This window comes from Cynocephalus volans, chromosome 15, assembly GCF_027409185.1.
Source record: "Cynocephalus volans isolate mCynVol1 chromosome 15, mCynVol1.pri, whole genome shotgun sequence".
Classification (NCBI taxonomy): domain Eukaryota; kingdom Metazoa; phylum Chordata; class Mammalia; order Dermoptera; family Cynocephalidae; genus Cynocephalus; species Cynocephalus volans.
Genome location: NC_084474.1, coordinates 91325600 through 91347897, shown reverse-complemented (window position 1 = coordinate 91347897; position 22298 = coordinate 91325600). Strand labels below are relative to the sequence as shown.

The window sequence follows — 22298 nt, the reverse complement described above, 5'->3', positions numbered from 1 at the left end:
GCTGCAAGTGATTAAAACATGTATTGATTAATCAATTTAATAACCATTATTGAAAACACACTTTGTGGTATAATAACGATAACAATAAATAAAACAATGAAAACAACAGAAGTGAATATGACACTGACACAAAGTGTAAATAAAAGAAGACATAATTGTGAGCCTCAAAAATTTTATTATACAGCCACCTCTCCCTCTCTCTCTCTCTCTCTCTCTCTCTGTGTATATATACATATATACACACATATATACACACATCACGATATCTTCTAGCAGTCATATATTACCAAAATACTAATGAGGTTTGTGGGAGCACAGGAAAAAATATAACTCTGCTTGAGAAGCTGAAGAATGCTCGTGCAGAAATGAAGAAGAGATATTTGAGCTGAGTACTGAGTGCATGGAGTCTTTCATGTGTACATGTCATGGAAGCGACTGGAGAGGTTATAGGATGGTAAAAATGCCGGGTGTGCATGTGCGTATGTGCTAGAGTGTTGCAAGCACCATATGAGAGTTTATGCATGCACGTGAGCACATGTGCAAGTGTTGCGTGAGTGTTTGTGCACACGTGTGAGAGCATGTGTGTACACGTGTGGAAGGCATGGTGGTATGGAGAGAAAAAACCAGCATGGAGACATGTTTCTGAGGCAGGACTCAATGATCATGTGTGAGAGACAAAAAAGAAATTGTGTTAAAGAAAGCTGGCACTCAAGCTTTTTGACATAAAAGCATGATTACTTGAGATTTTTAGAAAAAACATGATGCTATAAAAAGAAAGGTGATTTTCCCAAGTCTTAGGCAGGGGCAGAGACAATGGCGCTCGGAAGGCAAGTTGTGATTGCATCTGCTTTGGTGTTGAAGAGGACAGTGTCTGTCCATGTAATGTACACCCTATGCAGTGAAGCATGGTGTATCCTTCCAACTCCCCAGTGAAGCATCCTTCCAGCTCCCCAGCATTAGAATTGAATAGATGCTTTCATATTATTTACTGACTCATCCATTCAGTTGCCAACTTATTGAACCATAGTTTGAATGCTCCCCATACTTTCTGAGCTAGGCTGTAGGTAAAAGGAAAAGTTAGTTCCCCTAGCCATATGAGGGGAGATTGGCTACAAGCAGTCTCCTTGCTTCAGATATAGGCCACTAGCATCAGAGCACCACAGATTTTTCTATCACCACAGTTGACAAATATGCCCCACTTAGAACAAAGACATAGCTCATGCCCTGGGAAATCTGGATAGCCACAGCCAGCGTAGCGCGGGTGGCCTGGAGGCCAAGGAGAAGGAGGCAGGAGACAAGTCTTTTTTATAAAATGATTTCCTGAAAATGGATGGGGATTGTCATAGCATTTTTTAGTTATTTATTTGTACATATTTATTGAATGCTGACTATGTGCTGAATCATGAACTTAGCACAAGGGACATGCCAAAAGGCAGAATTGAATTGCTGTTCTTGCTGTGCCTAAAACAGTGCCTGGTACAGCAGGTGCTTGGTGGACAGTGGACCAGGTGCTGCTCCAGAGCAGCAAATGGTTGTGAAGAGCCACGAGGGGCACACGGAGCACCACAGATCTAGGCACAGGGCTGATGTGCATAAAAGAGAAAACAAACTTCTGCCCTCAGGAAACCTGTGATCTTGAGGCAGAGATGAGAATCAGACACAGAGCTTTGCAACTGTTACAAGGAGGGGGTCAGCCCAGGCGTGATGACATACATGTGCTGAGGCACAGAGAAGGAAGTGGCCCCTGGGCCTGGAAGAATAGCAAGGGCATTGAGGGCTGGGGTGAGGGAGGGGGCAGCAAGTAACGGTGTTGAAATGCTTGTTATTTCCACACAGGGTGACATGGGACCTGCAGGACCTCCTGGTGTCCCTGGCTCTGTGGTGAGTCACTAGGGCTCTGAATCATGGACTCATATGCTCATAGAATTGGGTGGTTGGAAGAGTCCTGACCTCTAAGAATAAGGCAGAACTCTTCTAATGGTGCGAATTGGATAGAAGGCTTTCATCATTAACAGTGGGATATAATCAAAGAAAAGTCAGAAACCGCTGCGTTACAGCACACCGCGTGAGTGCCCTGAGTGGAGCTCAGAGAGTTGATGTTGTTGAGAAAATGCTTTGCTAACACCTGCTTTGTCTCTCAGGTGCAGAGAGAGGGCCTGAAGGGAGAACAGGTAAGGGTGAGGTCCTGTCACTGTGGGGAGCCCGGATACAGCAGAAGTAGAAAGGCATGACCACGGGGCTGAGCTCAGATGAAGGTTTTCAGAAATGTGTCAAGTTGGCTTTCTGCCAGAAGTGCAGATGCCTGTAGCCATGACTCTGGGTCCCTGTTGGGAACTCAGGAATTAAACTGAATTGGGAAAGGGCCAAGGGTGGTGGCAGCCCTGATCATGTAGAGAGAGAATCATGGCTAACATGTGTTTGGCTTTTGTTACCAGGGAGCTCCAGGACCGAGAGGTCACCAGGGCCCACCTGGGCCACCAGGAGCTCCGGTAAGTCCTCTCTGAACACCTCCAAGTCTGGAAAATGATACTTGTTCCCATGACTGAGCTCTGCACTATCTCAGAAGCCCTCACGTCACCCTGAGTGGTGGGTGCTCTTGCTATCACTGTCTTATGTAGGAGGGCGCTGAGCCTTGAAGAGGTGAAACCACTGGCCACAGGTCATGAGCATCTGAGCATAATTAGAACAATTTTATATCAAAGATTTTGGGTCAGAAAAGCTAACTTCTGTCTTAATAACTTCTCCAAAGTTCAGTTTCCAGAGTCTTCCACTATTATTATTGTCGAGAGACTTAAACTAGATAATGCAGCCAATACAGAATACTCTCAATATTTAGCTCTCTGTGCATATATATTATGTATTTCAGATCCATTATTGGCAATACCGAATGTCTATAATACAGTATATTTTCATATGCAAATACATACGTTTAGGTTTGTAAGGGTCAAGGTGTTATTTTTCATCTTTTATCAATGAGGACATTGGTGCCGAGACATTGAGTGGTTTGCACAAAGCCACACAGCCATGAAGAAGCAAAACTGAACTTGGAACCCAGATCTGACTGTCCATCCCATGCCCTTTTCATCACTGTGTGCACAATGCGGCGAAGTCTCCCCTGAGACGTGTCAAGGGCAATTAGTTTACTTCATGGTTCCCACTAAGGAGGAAGAAGTTGAAGATGCCTAGTCCTGCCTAGTCTTGAGGCAGGCTCCTGGGATAACAATAAATGGGTAGTTTTCAGTCTTTATGCAGATTTTGTTATGATAAATGAGAGAAAGAGAGGAGAACCCTCAATATTTGCAGCCACCTACTTCATTGTCGAGCACGATATTGAGGCTGAAGATGTAGGGTGAACAGCACATGGACCAGTCTCCTAGTCTAATGAAGAAGATACATAAAGAGAGAAATAACTGCAAGTAAACATTTGCAGTCTGTGGATGATTAATGGAAATTCCTTGCATGTATCATTACTATGGTTCATCGTACGGGACATGGGGAGGGTCTTGAACCTTCCTGCATTCACACACCAAAATACCTAACCCCACCCCCCCGCCCGACAGTCTTGCCTGTGGTTCTGAAGATTCTTCTAGGCTGGATGCTCCTGATAGGTTGGAATTTAGTACAATGCATGGTGTTGGTGATGAAATGATCTCGGACAGAGTTGAAAAAGCAAACAGCTTAGCTGAAGGCCTTATTAAAAGGAGAACAGTACTGAGAGGTCCAAGGCTGTCAGATTCTTGAGGTCTGGACCAGTATCTCTCCCATCTCTAAGTCCACACGGTTTATCGCATGGAGAGAACTTAACACAGGCTTGGAGAAGCATGGCCCCACAGCAGGTATTCAAGAGGGGCATTAAAGCACAGCCTGGCTGCAGTGTGAGTTTATAAAGAACAATAGGACCATGGAAGGCACTTGGGATTAGTAGCCAGAGCATCTGGTTTCAAGGCCCGGTTCTTCCACCAAAGTTCTGCGTCTCTGGTGATTACTTAATCTCTCTGATTTTCAATCAATTCACCTTTAACTTGGAATTCATCACCACGATGATGATGATGATGATTTCCTCCATGAGCATGCTGTAAGGGTTCAATGAACTGATGCACGAATTGGTGCTTTATGAAGCCGTATGAAGCCCAGTGCAGATATCAGTTGTCATTTCTATCTTCTTTCTAATCCCCAGGAGTACCTGGCTCAGGGCTGCCTCAGAGAAGTTGCTTCCTAAATATTCATTAGATTGAATCAAATTGAGAAGCTGGCTCCAGTGACTGCTGTCGAGAATGGAAAATTTTGAGTGTGTGTTCAGCAGTCCCAGAGAGAGGAAAATATACTCCATTCTTTAAATGGAAACAGCTTGCAGTGTTCTGCATCCAAATGCTGGCATCTTTTGACTTTACCTGAGATGAAACAGGCTCTGGTAGTTCCACCAATGTCTGATTGAGTGGCTGATGGGCCAGCTGGGCAGATCAGTGCCAGGCGTTTCTTGATGCTCAAAGAAAATTCACAGCAGCAGGGTCTCCTCTCGCTGTGTGCCCTGAACTCAGCAGAAGGCTGTTTGTGAGGAAGGGATATCCACACCTTCAGTGATGGCCGTTTTCCATTCATTTATTCACTTACAGGATGTTATCTATAGAAAAGACTTTGGACCTCAATACAGCCTGGTCTATTAATAGTTATGCAAAATTTGGCAATAGTAGCTGTTGGTATGATAATATTTATTAAAGATAAGGAAATTGAAGCACAGGGAGGGCGTTTCTGACCAAAAGTCGCCTGGAAGTGGTGACAGAGTCAGAGCAAGAGCCAGGGGCCTCAGTTGCCCACTTCCATTCTGTGCCGTATTCCAGGTGCTCTCATTTGGGTATAAGTCAGGGTACTGTCAGGAGGCCCCAGTGCTGCGTCGCGTGTTTAGTGTTCATTCTTCCTGTGGTCTTCACAACTGTTCGGTAGGTAGGTGTATCATCCTCACTGCAGAGAAGAGATAACTGAGGTCCTGCTGCAGATACAAGGCAGGGCGAGGGGCGGGAGGTGAATCAGGTCGGTATGACCCCTCCCCATGCCCATGTTCCTTGTTTAATTAATCCTTCCTAGACAATTTCATTTACCTTTTGCCATCATATTTTCCACAGGACTGTTGCCTGAGAGTCAGACAACCCAAGCCAGCTCTTCCTGAGACAGCAAGCTCAGGTGGAGGGCACTGGGCTTAAAGACACCTGGGTTCCAGACCATTCTTTTCTGTGTGCTTCATGCAAACCACGAATGTCACCATTTGAACCTTACTGCACTCATCTGCAAAGTGTGAATGATGTTACCTACTCTTTAATTGTTACACATACTTAATTAGATCAGATAGGTACATGTGTTTTAAAGTGTTATGGATCTGAGATAACGGGATGTTATTTCCCTTCTGACACCCCCGTTTCCCCACTGGAATGGGATGCTATCCCCTATCCCTTGAGAGTAGGGGCAAAGCATGACCTCTGTTGTTGACCTGTTGATCTCTACATTTACTATTCTTTCTCTCTCTCTCCTTTTCTTTTTTTTTGTTTCTCCTCCCCGTAAAGGGTCTGATGGGCCCAGAAGGCAGGGGAGGACCTCCTGGTTTGCAAGGCATCCGAGTAAGTAAACTGTCTTCCCTTTCTGGTGTCCTAGGTCACCCACACTGGTCCTCATTGTGTAAGGTCAAGCAGAGTTGATGACGCTAGCCACAAGAGCTTGACATGCATATCGGAAGTAGAACGAAGGGTTGGATTTGGTGCATGGAATATGGTGGAGGATCTACTGCTGTGTGCTCTGCCTTGGGTTGGGCCTGGGGTCATGGAGACGAGGCTGTGTGTGCCATGAGTCCCGTGTGTAGAAGTATGACACCTCTGGTTGATCAGAGCCCCAGCAGAGCAAAGCCCAGTGCTGAGAGGACACAGAGCACGGGCTGTGGACCCAGCACATGGGGCAACCAGAGCTTCTTGAGAAAAGAGGGAGAGAAAATAGGGATGAAAGGATCAATATCTGCATCTAAACACCCATATTATTATTGGATATCATACTATCTCATGGTTTTTCCACTTAATTTAATTAAGCACCTCCCTTCTCCTCCACACTGTGCACACTTTATGGGTTTTAATTCACCAGTTTGTGCAGCTCCTGACACAATGTCATGTGTTTTAAGAAGAAAAGATGTAGAAGACAATTGTGTTGGAGGCTCTCCTGGATGTCCCACAGCAAACTGGGCTGGACCCAGACTCAACTCTGTGTCCCCAGTTCCCAGCAGGGTGCCTGGCATAGAGGAGGGAGTCAACTCACGTTTGCTGAACTCCAACCCTTAAGCTTGGGCCATCTTTTACTAGTTCACATGTTGAGCTGTCCAAAGATGGGATGGAAGCTCCAGGGACTCGCAGCTTACTGCTCCTGGAGGTTTTCATTCAGAGGTCAGGTGACCACCATCAGGTTGGGGGAAGTGGGCTTCTGGCATTTGGCAGAGGCAGCTCCAGTCCCGTGTGTGGCCTCTTTATTCGTGGAGATTCTGTAGCTCTGTACAGTGGATGGTGCCCTGTATTTGCTGTGGATTGGGTCTGTCTGAGGGGTTGGGCCCCCCCATCACACCTCACAGCCTGAGTCCGAAGAGGGTGACCTGCTCTTATCACTGAACACAGACTCCACCCTGTCCCTACCACCAAGGAACTTTGGTTTTCAAGCAACTTTGCCTCCTGTAACTATCTCGAATCCTCATGATTTTATGAGGAACATATTTTGAAGGCTAGGTGACATGGATGGGGTGTCAGGAAGGCACGTGGGGTGAGACAGCAGAGTTACATCCTTCCTAGAAGACCTTGGATATGTCATCTCCCATTCAGCACCCCCAGGCCTGGCCTCAGTTTCCCTGTGACTCAAATGAGGCAGATGGACTTTGGAACAAGATGCACCTGGCTTTGAGGCGCTGCTCCACTGCTCAGCAGTTGTGTGACCCTTGCAAGTCATCCAGTCTCTCCACACCCATTGACTTCTTAGGGCAGTGAGGAAGGCATTGCCATTGGCTATGTCGTGAGAAAAAGTACCCAGCGTGGGGTTTGGCCCTGGGTGGGCAGCGAGATGCGGCAGCTGCCACGGCCCTCCTCCTCTCCACGTGCTCATGCACCGTCTTAAGAGAAAACAGCAGTCTTTCTGCATTATGTAATTAATGTTTATGTGAACCTTGCTTAATTTTGCATTGAACTGCTACAGGTATTACTTTTCTTAACGTAGTATTAGAGAGTAAGTAGAACTGTTTCTATACAGATGACTGTGAAAGTTGTTTATCTACGTCTTTGTCTAATTTACTCTTATTAAGGACAGAAGGGATCATCTCGCTTGTGAGGCCCACACTTTCTTGGACATGACTTGTTGGAACCTGCTGAGTATGCTTCCCAGCTCAGAAACACTTTTGACCCCTGTGAGCAATACCGGCCACATGTGTACTGGGGGTTTGGTCTTGTCCAAGCTTAACACGGCCGAAGGGCATTGGAAATTAAGCAAAGGTACCAGGTCTGGAGATTTGAGGACTAAAACAAGGACTGCCAGAGAAGCAGGCAAGGTGGAGGGGGGCGGTGACGATGACTGGGGTGGGAGTGAGATACGGTGTTTCTGTGCCAGTCCTCACAGTGGCCCTTTCATCTGTTCCACATTTGACGGCATGCTCTGATGTAAGTGGGCTCTCAGGGGCTCTCACCTAGGACTGTGTGTCTCCAAACCCTGGCTTCTTTTTCCTTTTTTCTTTCTTTCCATGTGTCAGTCTGTCAACAGAGCTCATGCTGAGTTCTTATGATGCACAGGCACTCTGCTAAATGCTTTGGGATTTTCTGAAAAGATTAAGGTCTAAACCACCAGGAGCTTTCCGTTGGATAAAAAACTTGATGCATATAAACAGATAACCCAAATGCCTCAAAAGAGACTGAAAAACAGTGTGGATGTTCAGAGGAGAGAGGGATCTCAGCTTGAGGGGAAACCACTGAGGGAGGGAGTGGGGTGCTAGAAGCTGACCAGTACGACCGAGGGAGAAGGTGGCATTTGAGGTTCCCTGAAGGAGCGAGTGGACTTCAGTAGGAGTTGATGGGAGCATGGAGGGAAGTCAGTCATTTGGATATAGTGGGTGCCCTGCAGAGGGCTTCCTGCCTCTGTACACTTTTTATGCCCATCAACTTCCACCTGGACCTCTTCTTCTCCAGTTTGGATGAACATCAGTGTAATTAAAAAGGTTGTGGACATGGCTTCTACTGAAAGCTCTGCCAATATCATATTGGGGACACTCACCCAGCTCCTTTTCCTTGTCCTTTTGTGTTTGTTTTTTCCTTTCTTATCTTTGCTACTTTTCTTCCACCTCTGCCTTTCTTCCCATAAATTCATCTGTGTTTCATCTATTCAACATATGTTTCTTCTACATTTACTGGGTGCCAAACATTATTCTAGGCAAGTGGGTAGTTCAGTGAGAAAAAGGACGATCCCTGGCCTCATGATGTTTATATTCTGGCAGGCAGGGGAAAAAAACATGGTAATTAGCATTTTAGTAGGTGATGCAGAAAGGTCCCATCAAGAAAGTCCAAGCCTATAGCTGTGGGAAGGGCCTAACAGGCAGAGAGCACAGTTAGAGATAAGGCCCTGCGGCAGGTGCATGCCTGGCGTGTTTGAGCACAGAGATCTGTGCACCTGGAGCCAGCAAGGGGGCCAGGAGAAGGAGATGAAGTCAGGGAAGCTGGGAGCCGGTTCATGTCAGGTCTCGTGGGTTGCTGTAGGGACTTTGGCTTCTACTGTGAGTGAACTATGGAGCTATTGAATATTTTTAAAAACGTTTCTTTATGAAAAAAAAATTAATCATACCCCAAAGTAGAAAGAATAATGAAATAAACCCCCATGTACCCAATGCCCACTTCGACACTTATTGAGTCATTGCAAAATCTGTTTTATTTATGCCAACAGTCACTTCTGCCCACCACTGGATCAGTTGGAAGGAGTTCCCAAAAATCGTTCCATCATTTCATTTCTACATAGTTTAGTTGTTTCCTCCAAAAGATAAGGAACCGTAAGAGAAACAAGCCGTAATGCCATTATCCCGCCGAAATCTGTGAAAACTACTTCTTGAAGTTTCATCAAATATTCATTTAGTGTTCAGCGTTTCCCTGTCTCATAAATTTCTGGCTGAGTTTGCTCATGGCAGGGTTTTGAGTGCGGGAGTGACTTGCATTCTGAACACATCCATTTGTCTTCTGTGTTGAGAGTAGACTCCAAGAAGGAGGCCAGTCAGGAGGCTCCACAGGGCTGGGATTGGGCAGAGCAGAGGGCTTCTGAGCTGCCACCCTGGTCCACGCCGCATGCTGGGCAGTTGGGGATACTGAGGAAAAGGCAGAAGTCATGCCCTGAAAGACCAACATCCAGCAGAGGGGAGTGAGCCTACAGCTGCAAGGCACAGTGGTGAAAGCATCGATGCTGGGTGCAGCAGGAGTACAGACAAGCGGGTCTCTGGGGGCCTCTGACCTTCCAGTGGTCATCGACGATTCCTGATTCAGGCTGTTTTCCATCCCGTGTACTTGGCTAGTTCAGTGCCTGCACCTACGGAAAAAACAGAGTAGAAACAAATTGTAATGTTGTGAGCTTGCAAACAGCCTCCTGCTCAGTCATCCTCTGGCTGAGTCAGGAAAACCCAAGACAGAATGACATATTCAAAAAATTATCTCTCTCCTTCCCTTGCCCTGACCTGTCATTTCCTCCTCGTCAGCTTCAATTGAAACATCACTGAAAAGAGCTCCTGAACATCACCACACCCTCAGAAGTATAAAGGGAAAAGACAAGACAATGACAAAGTGCAGGAACCTGTGAATCAATCCAGAAGCAGAGACTAAAACACAAGGCGCGGAAAAGAGCCCAGGCCCTTTATTTTAGAGATTAGCAAGAGGCAGACAGTTTAATCCCCGGCAAGGTAAATACATTCATTTTGGACAAAGCTGGTATTTTTCCACTATGACATGCTGGTGGGGAGAAGGAAGCTAAGCACCCTCTATGCCATCTCACAGAGCTGCAAGAGATGCCTCCTGCTGGCTTGCTAGAGGGTGGTAGTGCCCAGCACCCACCCTAGCACCTGCCCTGGCTCCTGCCTTAGAGGGGACACTGAGAAGCCACTGCATTTCTCTTTCTGAGCCTTTAATTTCCTCCTGTTTGTCCGAGCGAGGCATTAAGGAGGTTGATCACTGTCACTTAGCTGATGCTGCTGTTGCAATTGAATCTGGAATGTTCCAACAGGAGAAGCAGCCTGGCTCAGGGCCACTGCAACACTTGGATATTCCAAAGCTTCTGGGAGGCTTTCTTTTCCAAAAAAAATTCTGTAATGCCCCGATTATCCACCCCAAAGTAACTATCTTGTCTCTCTCACACCAGCCTATTTTATTTATTTATTTATTTAAATTTATCAATATACAATGTAGTTGATTTTTGTGTCCCTTTACCAATTCCTCTTTCCTTCCTCCCTTTCTCCCCTCCCCCCCCTCAACATCATGTCAGTTCACTTGTCTTAACAAGTTCAAGGAATTGTTGTGATTGTTGTGTCTTCTTCCCCTGCCCCTCCCAATACCTGTACTCCCATGTTTATTGCAGCACTATTTACAATAGCCAAGAGTTGGAACCAGCCCAAATGTCCATCATCAGATGAGTGGATAAGGAAAATGTAGTATATCTACACAATGAAATTCCACTTTGCTATAAAAAACAATGAAATACTACTATTTGCAGCAACATGGATGGACTTAGAGAAAATTATATTAAGTGAAATAAGTCAGGTACACACCAGCCTATTTTAATCTTCTGCAGAAGACTTACCTGATTTTTTTCTTATTTGAGACTTTTTTTATTTTGGTTTTCTAACAACAGAATGTAAGTCTGTGACAGCAAGGACTTTTTCTTTATTTTTGTGCCTGCGGTGCCTCGAAGAATGCCTCACACCTATAAAACACAAATATTTTATATACACATAAAATATGTAGAGATGTAATCTGTATGGGCATATAAAATATACATATCACAGCCTTGGTAAAAGATCACACAATTAGGATGCAAGAGTGTGAACGAGTCTGGGCAGCAGATACAATTGTTTGAGGTGAGGGGAAGGACAGGACCCAGCACTGGACATCTGGTCACCTGGTTCCAACCTTCAACAGGGAATGTCCAATTTTAAAGAAGAGAACACGGTCCCTTCTTATGCCTTTGCTTTCATGTATAGTACTGAGTCCCAGCTAAAACAGCCTAGATACCTTCATTCCTCTTCACTGGACAAAAATGGAAAAAAAAAATGTTTAAGAAAATTCTGTGTTTTTAGGCATGTCAGTTTAACATAAGATTTGGAATATCTAAGCTATGGAAACATCATGATGGGAGGGATCCTAGAGACTCATGGTGAAAAATTTAATGTCTAAAAGATGGCGTGACCTTCTCAAGGTCACTTAGATCTTTGTAGTTGCTTTTCCCACAAGCTGGTGGCCATCTCTTTGATTCTTCTGATCATTTTCCCAATGTCTTCTGGTTTCTCTTCTCTCTCACCAACAGGTGAGAACTGAAGAAGTGATCCCATCAAATATGATGCTCCTCTTCTTACTAAAGATGGGAATGCTGCTCCCATGTGTCTCATGGTGTTCACAATTATGTCCATTGCTTTAAGAACACATTTTTGAGTGTAGTATCCCTTTGCAGGTGCAGAACCAATAGAAGGTAGAACAGAAATAACACTGATTGAACAGTACTGCATGGCAGGCTCTGAACTGGGTCATAACGTGCTCTCATGTTTTCGACTCCATTCTCACAAGAATCCTGGGTATGGCAGTTTTGGTCCCATCCTAGTAAAGAGAAATCCAAGCCTTAAAGATATAAATCAAGTTACTCAATGTTACCCAGATTGTAAATGGTGGGGGTGGGGATTAGATCTCAGGTCTGCCTGGCTCCAAACCCTTCACTCTCCTTGCTTTAGCAGGGTGTGTGTATGTGTGTGTGCATGTGTGTGTTTGTGTGTGTGCATGTGTGTGTGTGCACGTGTCCACATATACATCAGGGCTCTTAAGTGGAAGTGAGCAGTCCTTGCTGTGAGTGCCATGAGTAGACCTAGGATCCTTACTAACTGACCGTGCCTGTCCTGTAAAACACATCAAACATACTGCTTCAGTCTCTGGATGGTATTTCTTTTGGAGCTGAGGGTCTCATTATTGCTGAAAGCGATCAGGCCCACCAGATCTGATCTCCAGCAGATTTTAGGGGAGAAACATGGGTGGTCTTTTGTCAGTGGTAGCTTGGGTTGAATTTGTTTTACTTTTCTATTTTAAAGACTTTTTCCCTGCCTTTTTCTGCTGTACCAGATGGTAACAGCATTGTTTGGACCACAGGCTACTGTTTGATTCATTTCATGGCCTCAAGCCAGGGTTTATATCAGGACACCCTGGGTTTTACCGGCACACCTGGTTTCAGTTCTAACCAGTAGAAAATAATCGTATTTGATGTTTGGAGGCATGGAGAACAGAAACTGAGCAAAAGACCATTCAGCACATATTAAAATCACTCGCACAAGCTATCTTTTATCTGTTAATGGTCCCTCAAATGGCTGTGTTAACTCGTCCTGGCTGGGATGGAATTGCTGTTCTGAATTTATAGGCTTCCCTCTTCTCCATAGGCAGGCAGGCAGCCTTGGAAATACCAGTCCCACTCAGCATTCTGGCTTTCAGAATGGCTTGAAAAATCTGCCCTCATGATGCATTACAGACACTTATCCAGATGTTCTGCGGGGCAGAAATTTAAAACAGAAGAAAAGAAAAATGATACAAAACAGGCCTACTGTTAGTAAAATATTTCTTTATTGCCATAAAACTTGTCCTCGCCAGCACTTTCCAAATCCCTACAACCACTTATGGGTTGAAAATGCAGAGGTTACATCCATCATTACTAGACCTACCTCTACCACCACCATCATCACCATCAACATCACCACCACCATCTGCTACCATCATTATCACCATCATCACCAACATCACTGCTATCGCAATCACCACCATCATCACCCCCACCCCCACTGCCACTATCACCATCACTACCACAACCACCACCACCATCACCATCATCACCACCACCACCATCATCACCATCACCACCATCACCATTATCACCACCATCACCACCATCACCATCATCACCACCACCACCATCACCACCCCCCCCATCACCATCACCACCATCACCACCACCACCAACATCACCATCACCATCATCACCACCACCACCAACATCACCATCACCATCATCACCACCACCACCAACATCACCATCACCATCATCACCACCACCATCATCACCATCACCACCACCATCATCATCATCATCACAGTCGTTACCAGCACCTCTGCCATCATCACCACCATCACCACCACCACCACCACCATCACCATCACCACCATCATCACAGTCATTACCAGCACCTCTGCCATCATCACCACCATTTCCATCACCACCATCACTATTACTAAGCAATTGTGGGCACCACATCATTTAACCTCCATGGTGCTGCTGGAAAGGAAGTAGGAATTTTCAAACCACATCTGTTTGCCACACAAAGGCTCAGAGGAGCCAGAGGACTGCTGTCACCATTCCTTCCTCATCATACTCATCATTATCTTCCTCGTCATTGTCATCATTGTCTGTTACATTTGAGTGACATGTTATCATGTCTTATAAATCACTTCCTCAAATACTAAATTATTTCTTCTACTAGTATCTTTCGATATAGTTAAAATGATTATAATTTTCCATGTGGGGAAACTAAGACTCAAGAAGCTAAATGGCTTACCATTCCCTATCTTCCTTAGATTTATAATTATTTTCCTTACAATATCATAGAGGAAAGGGATGGGGGAAAGAACACAGAGAAAGCCTATGGTTGCACTGAGTGTGGCCAAGTCCAAAGAACCACTTACTTGGAGTTTTGTACCTCACCCCTGGCAGTTCTAACTTCTTAGTTCTTGGATGGCACCAGGGAATGTATATTTCAAATATGTTTTTTGTCCATTTTATGGCTATTATTTCTCATTACTGTTGTGTCTTCATGGGAGAAGTGGCACTGGACTGGAAAGTAATTTTGACAAGGTGAGATGGGAAGGAAATGTCACATACAGGGGTAGGAGCATGGGCAAAGTCACAGAGGCCAGAAGTCCTAAGGGGGTACTTGGAGCTGAGCTAAGCACCCCATTTGGGCTGTTGTTTGGGGCATGGAAGTGTAAACTCTGGGCACTAAACTAAAAGAGCAGGTTAGAATCATTGGGCCTGGAAATCTTCAAATCAAACAGCTCAGATGTTCTATCTTTTAGACAATGAGGAGCCTCTGGCTATTTTAGAGTTAAGACATGACTTGGACAGAGCTAGTTTCATCCTTTAGGAAGGATAACCTGCTGGCACAGGTTGGTCCAGGAGTATCTAGAGGAAAGAGACTGGGCCTGGGAGCAGGCTTGTCTCCTGTGGTTGTGGCTACAGGAAGGCAGGCAGGCTTTAAGAAGCACCAGGGCAGCTCTGGACACTGGAGGTGAAGAAGGTGTGGATGCAGGTGCTGGAGCTGGCCAGAGAGATGTTACCCTGATGTTTCTATGGGGGATGTCCCTTTATGGATGATTCATGCAAGAATCTGCCTTTTGACCAGTTTGGTGAAACTCTCAGAATGCTAGATCAACTCTACCTACCATACTCAGGGAAGATGCACCTGTCCTACTGAGATTGGTGAGAAATTATCGTCTTCTTTCATTACATTTTCTTCTCCATTGCCCTGAAGGCAGGAAGTGGCACTAACACCTGTTTTGTTTTGGTTTGTATTTACCTATATAGTTGGCTGTGATATCTTTGCCCACTTGTTTTAAGGGAAAAGTGTCTGCTTCTATTTGCACTTTATTTGGGTTAAAAAATCAATGTAAAAAGCATTTACACAAATAAAAAAAGAATCTACTTCTTTCTAGGGAGAGGCTGCCTTATGCCATGGCTGTGATCACAGATTTCTGACATTTTTTTTCTTGGACTCTTGCCACCTTCCTGGTCTCTTCCTTCTTGCTGAAAGCCTGATGCTTTGGATGTTTGCTTCTGTTTGTGCATTTCTTTGCACATCTCTCTTTCCCACCACATTCCTCCTACCTGCCCATAGGTCTGCTCTTCCAGAGTTATTTATTTGACTTCCTGGCACAGGAGCACCTCCTGACTCCCTGTCTTCTACCAATCTCACTAACATCGTAGGTGTTTATCTCCCTGAGCATTAGTAATGTTATTACATAAGATCCCCAGGCCAGTCAAGGAATGAGAGAGCTGCTGAGACTCACAGCATCCCCCAGAAAGGTGATCAGACCATCTGGGGGAGGAAAATCAATGCTTCATCCCCGACCACGCTGGCATCTTGTGAGCATTTCTACTTCATCACCTCCCAGGCCTCCACATCCCTTCTTATCTGTGATCCTTTCCTACCTCCCTTTAAATATCCCAATCGCTCATTTCAGTCTTTCCTCTCAACAGAGGCACTTTGCTAGTTTGGGTTCTGAGTTCTGGTGATTATTCACCAGCTTATCCCACTGACCTTGAGGGAACATGATTTATTCATCTTGTAGATAACCGGTGACTCTCTGTAGAATTACCTGGAAGCAATTGGAGGGGGTGTCTATCTAGAGAGAAAATTGAAGGTGTCCAGTTTCCATTCTCTGGGTAAGGGAATCAGGCAACTCTCAGCTCTCTCATGTTCAGCTCTCCAGGGTCTGCATTAATTAGAACAGGGGCAGATGGATGCAGAGACCAAATGCCTCCAAGACTTGGCTCTCTTCTGAATGTATCTGCAAACACATTTTGAATTTTACCTGACAAATGCCAAGAAAATCATTCTGACCTGCACCTCACTGCCTCTGCAGTCTGATATGTCTCACAGCTCCAGGATGTGGACCTAAATCCAGCCAACTCACCCTCTCTGCAAGTCAATAATTTGCCAAGTTGTGTCTCCCTTTCCTCCCTAACATCACTTCTCTCTGACTTCTGCTTCTAGCCCTGCTGCTGCCATCATGGCTCTGGACCACATCAGTCTCAAAGGGATGCTTTATTTATCCAGCCCACAAATGTTTATTGAGCATCCACCACACTGCAGCACTGATCGAGCCCACAGGATACAGAAGTGAACAAAAACAGAGCCAGTCCCTGCTTGCAGAAGGCTTGGTTCCCAGTAGGGGTAGACAGGCAATAAATAAATACCAACATCAGTGATGTATCGGTGGTGATACAAACTAGTGAAAATGCAGCAGGGTGAGGGACACAGTGGGGCAGAGGGAGTGCTGTTTTGATTAGGCTGGTCAAAGAAGACACTCAGGTAAGGGGACTTTTGAGCAGAGACCAGGTCGACTTGAGGAATTGATGGACGTGTATAACATCCTGGGCAGAAGGAAGAGCCAGTGGAAAGGCCTTGAGGTTGGACTGTATTTGGCAGGTCAGGGTGGAGGAGGGAGGCCAGTGTGGCTGGAGGTGTGGAAAGAGGACAGGAAGTGAGAAGGAGGTGGGGTGGGAGTGAGGCCATGGAGGGCAGGCTGGAAGCCATTAAAGTCTTGCTCTCAGAGTTGAGGAGCGTTGCAGCGTTTGAGCGCAGGACGTATGACCTGATTTATGTCCCAAGAATATAATTCTGGCTGCTGAGAGGGGAATAAGCATATGGGCCAATGTGAAGGAGGGCGACTGTTAAGAGGCCACTGAGACTGACCAGGGGAGAGGGGAAGGTGGTGGCCGGATGGGTGGGGCGGGATATGCCGAGCACCCAGCAGGGCTTTGATCAGCTGTGCTCCATCCTCTCCCCGCCTCCAGAGCCAACCCAAAGGAGACCCGATTCTGCAAAGTCCTTGACCCCTTGGGGTATCTGCTTGGCCCTCTGAGAGTCCCTGCTGACCTTGCCCCCTCTCCCCACATACAGCATCCCTTCCTGGGTCACACACGGTCTTTGCCAATGTGCTGCTCTCACCTGTCTCCGAGCTCCCAACACCCCTGGTACCCCCTTCCCAGGCTGCACTGATCAGATGTGTTGTCATTACATGGGCATCCAGGGTCCTCTGCAGCGTCCATGAAGTAAGGACAATGTGAGGAGAGGGAGAAAGAGAGTTTGCCACTAAATAGGTCCTCAGGAAATGTGGGTTTTATTCATGATCTTATTTTACTTTTAATTTCTGATTGCAGTGCTTTTAATCAGGAAAATTACCAGGAAGAAAACAGAACAATACCAAACCCCTATATTCTATCATGTTACAGAATATATGCCATTACCTCCTTGTATAAATTAAACTAACATACCCCTTAGCCCTGCTCAAAGAGAAGGACTCTGTGGTTTAATGAGGAATGTCCCTCGCGCAGGCTCACCCCGCTGGGTGAGTGTGAGTGAGCAGGGTGTGGACTGCTGTGTGGACCCCAACAGCGGCAGAGCGGAAGTGGCCTGAATGACCACCTGTCCAAGAGGGGGGGCCTGTCTAAATCCACCATGTCTCTGGGCATGGCGAAGACTGCAGAGCTGTGAAAGGAGACAGGGCAGCTCTGCACATGCGGATATGGGATGCATCCTAGATAAATTAAGTGAAAAAAAGCAAGGCTTAGTAACAGATTGGATAGTATGCTACCGTTTGTGAGGATAAAATGGGGTGAAAGGAGAGAGAGAGAGAGAGAGAGAGAGAGAGAGACTCTGTGTGTGTGTGTGTGTGTGTGTGTGTGTGGCCCACGCATAGAATCTCTCTGGAAAGATCAACCGACACCTGGCAGGATTCGTTTCCTCCATGGGAAGAAGCTGAGTGGTGGAAGATGGGATAAAAGGGAATTTTCTCAGGTACCTTTCTGTACCTTTTGAATTTGGGGCTCTGTGTTACCAAACGACTCAATTACAGAGCTGGGATCCAAAGACAAGCCTCCCTGACCCTAAGCCTGAGCTCTTTTTCCCCATCCCACACCACTCCTCTGTAGGGCACTGGTAGAGGGACAGTTATTAATCAGGGAGTTTGAGCAATAAAGATCGAAATTTCCACCGAGACACGTTACCAAACCGGCTCTGGGTGATGGCTGCTCGCCTGTTAATTTTGGCTTCTTCTTTTGCACTCAGGGGAAGAAAGGTGATGTGGGCCCACCTGGAAACCCTGGATTGCTGGGGCTGCAGGTAACTACTATGTTTAAATTCTGTTTTATAGCAATGTGGCTTTCTCTGATTAAATCAAAGCACCATCAAAGCATTAAAGAAAAGGTCAGTGGTCATCTGTCCTCCCTCCTTCATATGCAGGAGCTGGTGATATACACGGAATGACATTGCTGGCTCTCCTGGAGAAATGTCAGCCTAGTGGAGGGCACATGAAGGATTGCAAAAGTGAGGACCAGTCTTATAGAAAGGAGAAATGGTGGGAGGTAGGGTGGGGAATGAGGTGGTCGGACCTCTTCCGCAAGGAGGCTCATCTCCTGTTGGCAGACAAGCCACAGTCAGCCAGGCAGGGGCACAGCTCTGCAGGGACCCCAGACATGCAGTCACAGTGTGTGTGCAAGGACCAACACACACATAGTGTCACAGGGGCGTAGAGCATGGAGCATGGGGTGGTAGGAGTGTGAGTTGAGAATTGGAAGGGGCTTGGTTAAGGGGACCAGAAACATTCAAAGGGTGATCACTAATATAGGAGTCAAGAGACCCGGGTTCTAGTCTCAGTCTGACTTCCAGCACACTGGGACAAGTTCCTTCCCCTCTCAGTTTCTCCGTCTGTAAAATGATGGGGTTAGAACCCCCATCCCAGAGGTCTCCGTTCCTCGGCAGGTACTGTTCTCGCTCTCTCCTCCTCCTCCTCCTTCATTTTTCCTCTGCCTCCCACATCAAATTTCCCCTCCCCTCCTACACCCGGCCTTCCCCTTGGATTGGTCGATTCATGGCAAAGCAATCCCAGTGAGAACCCGCACAGTAAGAGAGACCCACGTCCAAATCCTAGCCCTCGCCACTTTCTGGCTGGGGGAACTTAACCTTCTGATCTTCAGTTTCGTCATTTGTTAAATGTAATAATGAACATGTGGAAGGTGGGCAGTACTATAGGTTACAGAGGAGATCGGGGACTATGACTCGAGGCATTGAGGTCCCCCAGGCATAGTGAGTGCCAGGCAAGCAGAGCTGTGGCTGCCCCTGTCCTGTCTGTATTGTCAATGAGCAGGTGCATACTGGTCAGTCATTTCTGGGCTCTTCTGTCTGGCTCCCCCCAGAGCTGTGGTGAAGCAACTGGGCTTTAGCATCCACCTGTTACTGGCTGCCTCCATCTCCATGCCTGACTCACCCACCAAAAGACACTGCTAAGTGGGTAGGGGTACGGACTAGGGATTGGTTGGTTTGCAGATCAACTTCAGAAACCAGCTTTACTGCTCGCTGACACCAGAGTGTCCTAGTGAGTGACGGGCACCTCAGAGCAGCTGAGACTTCATTCCAGTACCTCGCATTCCAGCAGGATGCAGCATGGAATAAGAATATAAGATCCATCATAATACACAGTTTTCTAAAGATTTCACATTCACTGTGACATTTTGCTGTTAATAATGAAAAATAGAGTGGGTTTTGCCTTTGTTTTATGACCTTACTTTCTAGTGAGCAAAGCTTATGTATTTTAAAATTCTCCATCAAGGCAGCTGTATCAAATTATTTTAAGCTACAGATTTTTTTCCTACAACTCTTTGTTTGCTGGCCTGGGGGATATGTTTCCTTCTTTCATTTTTAACTTTGAAGTCATTTTCATTCAGCAAATCTTTACTGAATGTTGGGCATCGAGCTGAGAGCTATAGAGATAAGTATTACCAGGCTTTTCTGCAGCAGGGATGGGTCAGTAATACTGTACCCTGACTTATTCAGGGATCTCAGTGGGTCAGAACCAGGCAATATTTACAGTCTGTACTACCTGGTGCCCTGGATTGGGTCACTGCCTTATGGACACAAAGCTGTATTCAACAGTGACACCTCAGTAAGAAGCAGAGTTTTTCTGGAGATCCATGATTCACTTTGTCTGATATATCCACGTACCCACCTTTCCCGGGTCTGACCACTGTTTTCTCCTGCTTATCATCTGTGCATTTGTTCATTGATTCATTCATTCATTTACATTCACCTCTGGGAATGTAAAATCTAAGAGGTCATGATTGATGCGCTAAGAAGCCATACATTAGTGAAGCAGAAAGAGATGCAGATGGAGAAGGGGTTTTAATATATGCCCCGGGTTTTACTTTTACTCAGGTGGGGTGAGGCCGGCCAATCAGGGGGTGACTGCCATTGAAAAGAGAGCTCGTTACTCACAGTTCCCATGGAAGGCATTCTATGCAGGGCTGCATAGGGGAGCCCAGAGTTGGTCAGGAAGCAGAGAAGTAAAAGAAAAACATGGACCATAGTTTTTATCATGGTTTTCAAGGGAAGGAATGGGTGAGGCAGGATGAGCAGCTGAGCAGGTGTAGAATTGGATGTTTGAATGATTTCAGTGGGCTCTTCACTACAGGGTTGGTTTCTTGTGGTTTGGTACCTGGTCTTGGGGTGATTTAGGACAGAGGGATAGTCTTCTGTTTCAGATTTCACAAGCCTAATGAAAGGAGGTGGGTAGGGGTACAGACTAAGGATTGGTTGGTTTGCAGACCAAAGTCTTGCTCACAGGTGAGGTGTTTGCTATCTAGGAATTAGCTAACTCTGGGACGGACACTTCCTACCTGGATCCACAAGGCCTCAAGATGTCAAAGCATCATAAAATAAATTTCTTAAAAAATGATTAATTCAGAAGGAGAATTCACGGAGTTTGGTTTTGGGAGAGGTAGTGAGGGGTCTTTGCAGGCCCAAAGGGGTTCTACACTGATCTGGAAAATTAAGGTTGATTCCACAGTGGCAGGTCCCTGAAAGCACAGTCCCTTGAATTGGCGGAAACACTCAGGGGAGGGGGATGGCCCAAGGAGGGCTGGGTGGACTTGTGGGCCTGGGCCTCTGTGCAGAAACCCCCTGAGGTGAACAGTCATTATAACTGTGACACAGGGCTCCACATCCTGAGGGAAGGACTCACAAATTACGAATGGCTTCCCCAAAAAGCAACTGTGTGTAAGTCGCACAGGGAATTTGATTACTGTGCTAATTTATGCAAGTATTTTTATGCGTCTTCAGATTCCATCCAACTTTATAAATCTATTCCAAATGGAACTAAGTGGTTATTAGGAATATTTACTTGTTATTCCTTTTTCAATGATAATTAGGTTAATTGGTTATTTATGCATCATCATTGTAACTACTAATCATATTAAATAGCTGTTTAGTCACTGTACTATTAGAAGGATCAAATGTTGTGTCATTAATAATAATTGGACTGATTAGTTAATTAATACATACAGCCATTACTTAGTTGTTTTCACTATTGCTGATTACATATGTTTTGCTATTGACATTTAGATATATTGGCTAATTTGTCACTCACTAATAATTAGATTAATTGGCTATTTAGAAGTTTTTATTAATCATTCAAAGGGAAACAAGAGAAGTAACATTTGTGAAATTTTCCTGTGTTCTGGGCTAATTCCTCATCCTCTTTAATTCACACATAACGATCCACCCTCTTTGTCACCATTGGAGATATTAAGGCTCTGGGAGGTGACGTTCATCACCTAAGCCACGGAGGTAGCATGAAGCCACCTAGGATTTGGCCCAGGCAACCCTAAACCAAAGTTCTGTATTTTCCCATAAACTTCTATCTATCGTGGCCCAGAGAGGAGGCGCGCCTCACCTCAGCACCCCGGACAGCTCCTGGCAGCGTTGGGTCTTGCGTTTCAGTCGTGACCTGCTTTTGGCCCCATTTCCTTCTTGAAATCCTAATATCCTCATCTGTGAAAGAGGGATAATAATGTGGAGGATCTTTGGCTTTCTAGAAGGTTTTTTGTTTCTGTTTTCGGTGAGTGGAAGTGGAGGAGAAAGAAGAGGCTTCCTAGTTCCTAGAAAACCCCAATGCAAGTCAAGTCTGTGCAGAAAGAAACAGAAAACGAGTTCGGTGTTGCTTTCCTGTGATTTTGCTCTCAGCCTTCTAGTTTCATCTGGAAACTTACCAACGAGGTAACACAAATGGCTGTTCTGTTTGGGGTATTCTGCAACTTGATTTTCAGGAGAAAAAGGGCATAAAATGTGGGTACTAATTAAAGTTGATCAGGAGGCCAGAGAAGGTTGGTCCCATCTCTACAGTAGTCAGTGAGTTTCACAATTGAGGTCTCCCAAAGCCATGAAAGATGCTAAAAGTGTCACTTATGTCATCCAC

General features: G+C 45.7%; 1 protein-coding gene across 1 annotated transcript in view; it reads left to right on the top strand.

Moving 5' to 3' along the window:
- Positions 1-22298, top strand: part of COL22A1 (collagen type XXII alpha 1 chain) — a 274799-nt gene that overhangs the window by 124054 nt on the left and 128447 nt on the right. Inside the window, exons 18-22 of the mRNA XM_063079935.1 lie at positions 1837-1881; positions 2142-2171; positions 2436-2489; positions 5556-5609; positions 18119-18172. Coding sequence (XP_062936005.1) covers positions 1837-1881; positions 2142-2171; positions 2436-2489; positions 5556-5609; positions 18119-18172 — 237 coding nt within the window. The remainder of the gene's footprint in view (positions 1-1836; positions 1882-2141; positions 2172-2435; positions 2490-5555; positions 5610-18118; positions 18173-22298) is intronic.